The sequence below is a fragment of the Salvia splendens genome, chromosome 5, assembly GCF_004379255.2.
Source record: "Salvia splendens isolate huo1 chromosome 5, SspV2, whole genome shotgun sequence".
Taxonomy (NCBI): domain Eukaryota; kingdom Viridiplantae; phylum Streptophyta; class Magnoliopsida; order Lamiales; family Lamiaceae; genus Salvia; species Salvia splendens.
In genome coordinates this window covers 4,574,291-4,584,423 of record NC_056036.1, presented here as the reverse complement: position 1 = coordinate 4,584,423, position 10,133 = coordinate 4,574,291, and the positions used below count along the sequence as shown (strand labels likewise).

General features: G+C 40.0%; 1 protein-coding gene across 1 annotated transcript; it reads right to left on the bottom strand.

Annotated features, from left to right (window-relative positions):
* Positions 1 to 212: 212 nt before the first annotated feature.
* Positions 213 to 3,106, bottom strand: LOC121804368 (ETHYLENE INSENSITIVE 3-like 1 protein). Its single transcript, XM_042203865.1, has 2 exons — positions 2,948 to 3,106; positions 213 to 2,473 (listed from the first exon to the last, which is right to left on the bottom strand). Exon 2 carries the CDS (start codon positions 2,331 to 2,333, stop codon positions 513 to 515), a length of 1,821 nt encoding a protein of 606 aa, XP_042059799.1. The 5' UTR covers positions 2,334 to 2,473; positions 2,948 to 3,106; the 3' UTR covers positions 213 to 512.
* Between the last annotated feature and the right edge of the window lie 7,027 nt (positions 3,107 to 10,133).

Below are 10,133 nucleotides of genomic sequence, written 5' to 3'. Positions count from 1 at the left end.
GGCATATGCCTTCCTCCTCCTAACTTCTTGGTAGACATCATTTCCATCTTCACCTCCATGTTTGGCTACATTTTAAGCAGGTTTTGCTAACATTTAGCTCTTAACTCGCATACGACTAATTAATAAACTAATCAATTCGATCTAATGCATCATATCTTTCAGCAAAAGTTCAACAACAGGCCATATGAGTAAGACAAGAGCAACAAACTCAGTTTAGTAAAAGCATTATTATTTATGATCAACAGGTAATGCCTCTACTTTCTAGCATTTCGAAACAACAGAGCGGGGGGAGTTGCCCGACAAAGCACCTCCCGGATAAAGTCTATTAAGCTAAAGTTGCAACACATAGTAAAAGCACTCAGATTCAGCCGGCAGCAATATCTACAATATGCATATATATTTTGCTAGTGAAAGCAAAGCTAACTAGGGAGGTAGGAGATGGATAGGCGTCTCACAGAGAATGGCTCTGCAGATCTATTAGCAAACAGAGCTGGATGGGAAGACTCCAGGTCTCAAATGTACCACAGAGGCACTTCATGCTTTGGCAATGGATCGACAGAGAAGTCACCGGGTGCAAAACTGAACGGTGAATCAAGTCTGAAGTCAGTAAAATTCTCCCCTGCATCGCCATTGTAAGAGTTGTACGACGATCTGCATTGCTCAAACTGGAATTCTGTTGACATATAAGTAGCATTGCTCAACAGCATACTGGCTTCTTGAAATGTACCAGCCTGAGACAAAGCTCCCTGTCGGAAAAAGTTGTCACCTTGTTCAAGCAGACCGGCTGATTGCTGAGGGTTCTGTCCCAGGAGAAGGTTGAAATTGTTGGAATCAAAGTTACTGTTACCCTGAAGATTGTCATCATACATTGACATAAGCCCACTAATCAGTTTCTGGTCATCTTCGGGAATCCCCAGATCAGAAACATTTACACAAGTTGGAGCATTATTCACGGGTACGTTCGGAGACTTGATTTCATTGGAAGGAGCAAGGCACGCAGCTTGTTTCTCGCCGTTGATCTGATAGTTTGGTGCAGAAGAACTGAATCGGAATTGGCAGTTATTCTGGTGGTTATTCCTCCATGCTTGGTTATTAAATCCCATGAGTTTATCACTGTGGGGGCATTGAGGAAACTCACATGTGTATACCATCTCACTCTTGTGCTCTTCCACAGAAACCTGTTTTCTTTTCAGGGTATAATCTACATCTACATTGAAGATCTCTCCCTTGATCGGAGCTACGGGTAGCACCATATGGTTATTTTTAATGGTTGAAGCCCCAAAGTTGAATAGATTCCTATCCAGTGGCTTGCAGTCGACTGCAATGTTTGTGTCATCTTCTACTCCATCCACGTCATAGTCACTAGCATCACTGACCAAATACGACCCGCTCCCAACAACGCATGATGATGGTGGATGGCTATCAGGATATAGTTTTCTAGACAAAGACTCTTCCTGGTTGATAATAGAAAGCCAAGTTGCACTCTCCTTTGCCGTCATCTTATCCTGTAAACACTTAGACTGACGGACAAGTTTGTGTATCTTGGTGAGATCAGGAAACATGTGTTTGATCACGGAGGTCAGGACGCCAACCTTCCACGCCTTCTTCAGATCGTGGGGCTTCTTATATGGAGGAGGTCCTTGATCCTTGGGTAAACCCAACTCCGGCCACCAATTTTCTGTCCCAGAAGGCCACCAAGGAGGCGGGACACCTTTTTCCAGCGGGAAACGCCTCTGGGGCGGATTACAGTGCTGCATCAAAGCCGACAGCAGAGATCCAAGCGTAGTGTCCTGCAGTTCCTGAAGTGTCTGCGGAGTCGATGCCACCACACTCGAAGCCTCAGTTTTCCCAGGGATCGAATGCTCTGCCTCATACCTAGCAATCGCAGCAGGGCCATTCCTGTCGAATCTGACTTTCCCCTTCCACCATGCGCGGAGATTATCAGACGCTCCCGTCACAGGTTTGCCTTTCTCAGGAATGATTCCATACACGAAACCTTGAGCTTTACACACCTCCATCATCTTTAGCATGTACTTCAAGATGCCATCTTGGGCACGAGACATCTTCTTCCTCCGTGCTTGCTCTTGAGACTGGCGCTGCTTTGCACCGTCATCAGTCCTGTCCTTGCTCTTCTTCTGCTCCTTGAGCCGCTTCATGAGCATCCGGTCTCTCCACATCCGCTTCTCCAGCTCATCAACGTCCATCTCCTCGTCGCTGTAGTCTACGTCCACCTCTCCCACCGGTTCGAGTTCCTGGGAGCCCTTCAACTCCCCAGGAGGACCCGCGAAGAAATCAAGATTATCACAAAACCCCATCTCCTCAAAGATGCCCATTTAGCTGACAAGTCCAATCAACCCAATAACACTACTAATCTCAATCGAACCCCTAATTTTTTGTCTACACCTCAGTAATACCCAAAAACTCACTCGATTGACTTTTAAGATCACTTGAAAATCAAGGGGAAACTCCAAATCTGATCCATGAAACACAAAAATAGAATATAAATCAAACAGATCTCATTAACAACAAACCAGAAATCACATAGATGTAAAGCACAATTCTTTACTTATAAAAAACAGTAATCCAATAACCCTAAACTGCAAAACTATAAGAATAGCTCATATTTTCTTCAATCATACACATAATGAGTATATGATATGACAATTCTAACCAAAGTCCTTGATAATTAATCCCAAGATCATAAAAAACCCTAATAATCTGAGCAAGATCAGATTTTTACAAAAGTATAACACAAATTGAAAACATAACAAAGAGAAATATATAATCAATTAGCCTGACCATTGCAAGCATAAAACCCAGCTCACAAAATTTGACCCTCAACTATTCCAAGACTTGACCTTTACACAACTTGATACAGAAATCAGAAGATAACCTAAAACACTGATTTTAAGAAACAAAGAAGAAATTCATACAGAGAAAAGCTTACCAAAATATTTTGTTTTACTATTCTGATCAGGTGCTGGAAACACAATCCAGCTTTTTTCGACTCAGAAAATATGGTAGAGAGAGAGAGAGAGCATGTGAGTAGCCTTTGGTGGGTGTCGCCTTTTGTAAGAGTTGAAAAGGCAGGTGAAGTAGAAAAGGTGCGATGAAAATGGAAACGGGGAGTAATAGTATTTGTTAACCATGGTTGACTCAGTAAAATCTTTTCTTTCCTTCTACGGATAATTTTAAGGGTGATGATTTAGAGACATAATGTCTCCAAGACATAATACCCCTATGTCAATTTGACATAAGCTAAATTATTATATAGACTAACATACCCCTTATTTTGAATTAAATAATAATTAAATAAATAAATATATATCAATTAATCATAAAAGGAAAGGCAATTCATATCAAATTACTATCTTTTATCTAAATATGCATCAATCAAATTATTATCAAAAGTCAACTCATATCAAATTACACTCTTTAACTAATAAACTAAATCAAAAATTAAGATATACAACCGCCCCTATCTTCACTCCTCCGTCGACCAGCCACCACCGTCTCCGTCGACCAGCCTCCACCGTCCGGCCCTCTGCGTCGCAGGTTGCGGCATCTTCAGGCTTGTTCACCCAAATCATTGGTGGCACGATATAAGAAAACATCAAAGGTACCGCCCCTATGCTCTTATTTATATGTGTTTTAGGCTTCGTATTCATGTTCATGGTCAAGCATTTCTCCTCACCTCATGTGTTCAATCACTTATCCTCTTGAAAACTTGTTTTCACTACGTACAATCATTTAGCACCAGAATCTCCTAAGGGTTTTTCATATAGATAGATCATCTTAAGAGATCAGAGTAGGACGATTCATATCGTAGGTCTCCTTTGTGAGGATTTGTTTTTATCTTTGTTCTTTCCCATTCAGTTATCAATAAAGCCGAGAGTATTCTTCCCTAAGTTATTTGCATTTCATTGTGGCATTTTATCAAACATCTGGTGTGTGGGGTGTTATTTCGTCGAGCATAACTCGTGCTCGCATCTGATCGGTCGCCTTTACTCTTAACACTATGGCACTTTTTTTGATGGGTAAATTGAACGTAACACTTGAACGACGAGCAAACTAAACGTGACACTGCCAAACAAAACCTTAACTAGAGTTCAAGATCCATAATTAATTTTTTATTGCTAAACAAGGAAAGGCGTGTAGAGTTTTTGATATCAAATATTAGCTAGATTAACTCGTAGGAATAATTTGATAGTTAGATACTAATAATTAGGGAATAGTTTAACTCACAATAATCCTCTAGGAATAGATTGATTCAATTAGTGAATAGTTTGATACTAATAAAATTGAGTATCAAATATTAGCTAGAATAATCCGTAAATTTCATTTTTATATCCATTCTTTAATAGTAGTACTTACTAGTTTTATTGCTTCGTAGGAGTACATAACACTACTGATTTTCATTTCCAGAAAACTTGTTCAAGCATTGCTCCTCACCTCAATGTGTTCAATCACTTATCCTCTTGAAAACTTGTTTTCACTACGTACAATCATTATTTATTGTCTGCTTAAATTGGTATTTCTATGCATTGATCACATATAACAGATTGAAACCCGAAGCCTGAACTGACTAGTTTTTACTAACTATAGGTGTATTTTGTTTCTTTCTCTCTTTTTGTTGTCAGATTGTCTTTTTTTCTTTTTGATAACATATTTGCATTTACTCCAATGTTGGCTTAGGTGCGAGTTCGATCAGATCTTGTGTTCAGGTATGATGAACGAGATATATGAGAAAATTTTTGGCGACAATCATGAGTTATCGGAAGAGGATAACAACAATGGTGAAGAAGAATATGATGTGACAGTGGAAGAGGAAGGTAACAACAATGACGAAGAAGGAGATGATGTGATAGAAGAAGATGACGAAAATAACAACAGAGAAGAAGAAGCTACTGTGATCCTAGATTCTAATGGTATAGACGGCGACGATGATGATGATTTTTCGGGTGAAGATCTTATAGCCAATATGGCTCCAGTGAAGGGAATGGAATATGATTCAAAAGAGAGCCTTATGATAGCCTATCAAGATTATGCGAAGGTGCAAGGCTTTTCTGTTGCAATACGTAGCTCGTCGTCTAAGTATTACGTGCTTGCTTGCTTCAAAGGGCGAAAGCCTAAGGATGTAATTATGAAGTTTACCAGACAAACGCAGTGTCCGGCTCGTGTTAATTGCATTGTGAAGACTAATGGTAAAGTGATTGTGTCGAATGTTGAGTTGAATCACAATCATAGTCTTGAACCGCAATTGTCAATGTTTATGCCGGGTAACCGAGAGTTAAGTTTGCACATGAAACGCCTGCTGAAAAGTCGAGATATTGCAGGCTTTAGGACTTGTAAAAACGTGAGGACTCTAGAAGTTATGGCCGGAGGTCCTCAGAATCTAGGTGTCACTGAGCGAGTCTGTAGGAACTTCATAGATAAAAGGAGAAGGTTGAGACTTGGAGAGGGGGATGCCAAAGCTATACACGGGCTATTTTTTAGAATGCAACTGCAAGATAAAAACTTTTTTCACATTATGGATGTTGATGATGAAGGACGCATGCGTAATGTGATGTGGGTACATTCTTGTAGTATAGCTGCTTACGAAGAGTTCCACGATGTTGTGAGTTTTGATACAACTTACCTTGTAAACAAATACAAGATGCCGTTGGCGACGGTTGTCGGAGTTAACCATCATAACCAATCAATATTATTGGGATGTGGTTTATTGAGTCACGAGCAGTCCGAATCATTTAAATGGTTCTTTAGCAACTGGTTACTGGCCATGAAAGGTGTTCAACCTACAGCAATGCTGACAGATCAATGTGAGAGTATAAAGATTGCCGTGAAGGCAGTTTTTCCAATGACTATACATAGACTTTGTCTATGGCATATTGCCAGTAAACTTCCACAGAAGTTCAAAGGTGTGGCTGATTTTCGTAGTTGTTCGTCTGATTTCTACTCAACGATATATAATAGTCTCAGTATTGCAGAATTCGAGTCAAGGTGGACAGATTTTCTATCTAAACACGGTCTTCATAACAATAGATGGCTGAAAGATTTGTTTGATGAAAAGGAGAATTGGGCTCCGATCTATTTGAATCATATTTTTTGGGCTGGCATGGTATCGACCCAACGAAGTGAATCTATGCACGCATTCTTTGATGGTTTTGTGAACTCGAAGAGCACGTTGAAACTGTTTGTGGAACAATACGAGATCGCTATTCAAAACAAAATTCAAAAGGAGATGAACGCTGATTACCAGTCCAAGTGCGTGATGCTGAAACTGGTGTCAACTTTTCAATGGGAGAAACAATTGCTAGGTGAATACACTCATAACATCGGCCTCTTGTTGCAAGTGGAAATCAAGAAAATTAGCAGTTGTAATGTGGAAGATGTCGCAATTGGTGAAGATGGTGTGCATCGTTGCAAGATAAAGGAGATGCGATTAGTGCAAAATGTTTTTCACAAGGAATACACTTACACTGTCGAGTATCGTCCTTTTGGGGAATATATTAAAGGCATATTTTGCGTTCATATCTTCAAAGTCTTGGTGTACAAAGATATTAATCATGTACACGATCGTTACATCATGAAAAGATGGCGGGCAAGAGAGTATAGACCGCATTCTAGTATTGTTTTTGCAGGTGGTTATCCTCACATGACCGAAGAGTTCAAAGCGTTTCAAGATATGGAAAGAAGCTTTGTAAAATGTGCAGATGCAGCTATAACTGACCCACGTGCGATAAAGATGGTGAAAGAAGCTCACGAAAAGTTATTGGTGGATATAATGCATATGAATCGTGGTGGGTTAATTTCGAATCCAAGTCCCAATGGTGAGAATGCACGCATTTCTACTGATCCGCCTGCTATACTAGATCCGCCGGTGAGTATTCCTCGCGGACGGCCGAGAGCAGACACGAGGCTTCGATCAAATTTTGAAATTAACACAACTCATAATAGGCGTGGTGGAGGACGAACAGGTTCTCGTGGACGACGTTCGAATCGTAGTCAAGGAGTCGCTTGAGTTTTTTTTTCATTGTGATGATTCTGTTTTTATTCAGTTGATGCCCTGTTTTGATGTCTGGGGATTGAGATGGTTTGTTTATCTTTACCTTTAATTGATGGATTTTTTTATACATATGATCGTTCTTTTCATTTTTGAGATGCTTTAGTTTGTATTATTTCTTTTGATCTGCATTTATGTTTTATCTCCATAGAATCTTAAATTGTATTTTTCAAAAAAATTCAATTGATATATGATAGCCTTTGTGTGATATACGTACAGGTGTAGGATAATAAAGTTTCTTCGTTAATTTCGCGAACAGTTGGTGGACGATTCTGGAAATGAAAATCAGTAGTGTTATGTACTCCTACTAAGCAATAAAACTAGTAAGTACTATGATAAACTCGTATTTTAACTGTTTTATTGGGCGTTAAACGTGGTGATAATTGGTTTTTAAATGCATATTACTTGAGTTTACGTTCATATTTCACTATAAAGGTGCTTTGATGAGTTTATCAAGTGTTTGAAGTTAAAATAGGTAAAAAAGGGTCAAAATGAGCCAAGCCGTGACTGGGGTCTGCTTCAAACGTTAATCTGCCTATAAATATGGGCTCCGAATCCTATTTTGAGAGTACCATTGTCTTCATCATCGAAAGAGCTTCGCGTGGGTACCTCATACGCCCCAATCGGAGTTCGGATGAGAGAGATATGGCCGATCTACGAAAGCCGCGCGGACTGCCGGGAGCTACCCGGCCGGGTGAATTTTATGTGCAATAATTCCACCCGGCCGGGTGGCCAATTTTGTTCATAAAAAGTCCAGAGACTTCTACCCGACCGGGTGGATTTTATGTGCAATAATTCCACCCGGCCGGGTCCGTCTGACTGACGATTTTTAGCCAAAACGTGATTTTTTGAAGGAAAAATAAAAGAGAGAAGCTAGGGCAACGAAAAAACATTCTCTACAAGCCGCAAAAACACACTCTCTCTCTCTAGGAAGCACTCTTGGAAGAAGATTTGAGATTAAAGCTTCAATTCATCCGCCAATTGTATTCCGTATCATGAATTCTTTTGTTTTCTTTAGTTTTTGTTTGTTTTTTACTTTGAACATGAGTAGCTAAACACTTTGTGTAGAATTCTTGGTGAAGATGCATTGATTCATAGTTTTAATCCAATTAAGTTCGTTTTTATCTTGCTCTTGTAATTGTTTGAATTATTCTTGTGCTTTTTCCTATCAATTGCTTGATCACCAATTGGGAGTGTTAGGATTTCTTAGAGTAATCGGGAGATGAATTAATTAATCTTGAAAGAAGAATAATTCTCACCTTAATTCAATAAAACTCGGGAGAGTTGAGATTATGAGTGGGATCTTTAATCTAATCAAACCTTTGGGAGTTAGGTCTAAGATTTAGAAGGGGACTTCACTTATTACACCTAATCTACAGATTTCTCACCTCGGGAGGGGGTTTAATCTACCTTTGCGATTGATTCAACAATTCTAGAGACTTTAAATGGTAAATTGGTTTTAATTGGGTTAGGCTATGAGTTGTGCATCGGATCCTTGAATTCTGCATATTTCTCCACCATCTTACACAGCTTTCTTAATTGCTTTCGTGTTTAAGTGTTCCATTTTAATCTTTGCATTTACATGTTTTCATTAGTTGTTAGTTTCAAAACCAAAATTTCTGATTGTCTGGATAGTAGTTGAAATTTGTTCATGGTACTTAGGTTTACACTTAATTGTCTCTGTGGGATACGATATACTCTTGCTTGCTATTTGCTACGATAACCCCGTACACTTGCGGGTATTATTTGGGTAAAATAAAGTTGAGTCAAGTTTTTGGCGCCGTTGCCGGGGACAATTTTGTGTTATATAACTTGATATCGTGATAATAATCTAGATTACTACTTCAGATTTTATTGCTTTTTGTTTCTTTTTACTTCATTTTTAATTTTTTTTGAGTTCTCACATTTGTGTTTCTTGTTCAGGTGTATGCACACACGTTCTAAAGGCTTGCCTCTAGAACCTTTCGATCCGGAGATCGAAGCAACAAACCAGAAGAAGAACGCCTATAGGAGACTCATGCAGAAAATTCAAGCTTCTTCGCCTAACCGCATAGGAGCATCTTCAGTTCAAAGCGACCTTTCACCCATCCGATCACCAGTTCAGGACCATATTTTGTTTGGTCCCGTTTCTCCTAGTCTGATGGAGTACGAAGAAGGCAACAACGGTCCACCACCCCCTCCTCCCAATTATGCTGAGCTTCTACGACAGCTGGAGGAGTTGCGTCAACAGGTCAACCGTGGACCACCTGTGCCTGTGCAGAATCAATATGTATACCAAGGCCAGGCAAATCCAACTGTTCATAGCAACATCGCGGCTAATACTTTTGAGCTGAAAAGAGGACTAATCCAGATGGCGGAGAACATTGCTTTTAGTGGCAAATCCACTGACGACCCTAACAAGCATATCACCAAGTTCATCCAGATTTGCAACACAACAAAGATGAATGGAGTTACAGATGAGCAGGTTCGACTAAGGCTGTTTCCTTTCTCATTAGAGGATTCAGCAAAGGATTGGTTGGAGAGTTTGGAGCCAGGATCGATTAGAACATGGGATGCTATGGTGGAAAAATTTTTGGAGAAATTCTACCCCCCTAGTGAAGCTATAAAGAGGCAACACGAGATCATTGCCTTTCAGATGACTCCTGCAGAGAATATCAGAGACGCATGGGGGAGGTTTAAATCTTTGATGAAACGGTGTCCCAACCATGGGTTAACCCCGACAGTTCAAGTCATTACATTTTTCAAGGGATGCGTGCCTGAAGCACAACGGGAGTTGAACTTGAGCTCATGCGGTAATTTTCTCAAGAAAGGAGTGAATGAAGCCATGGAAGTGATTGAGGAGCTCGCATCTAATGACGAAGGATGGAGCAACGACATGAGTAAGGTGCATAGGGTGGCTTCTACTACAGATCATGATCCTATGAGCGCCCTATCCGATATTTAGAGACGTCGGGCATACGACGGTAAAAAGTTGCGCTACCATGGGAGGCAACCCATGGAAGGTATCTTTTATTGTTTTATGTATTTCTTTTGGTGTTGTTGCTAAGTAAGCATCACCTCTCCACCAACG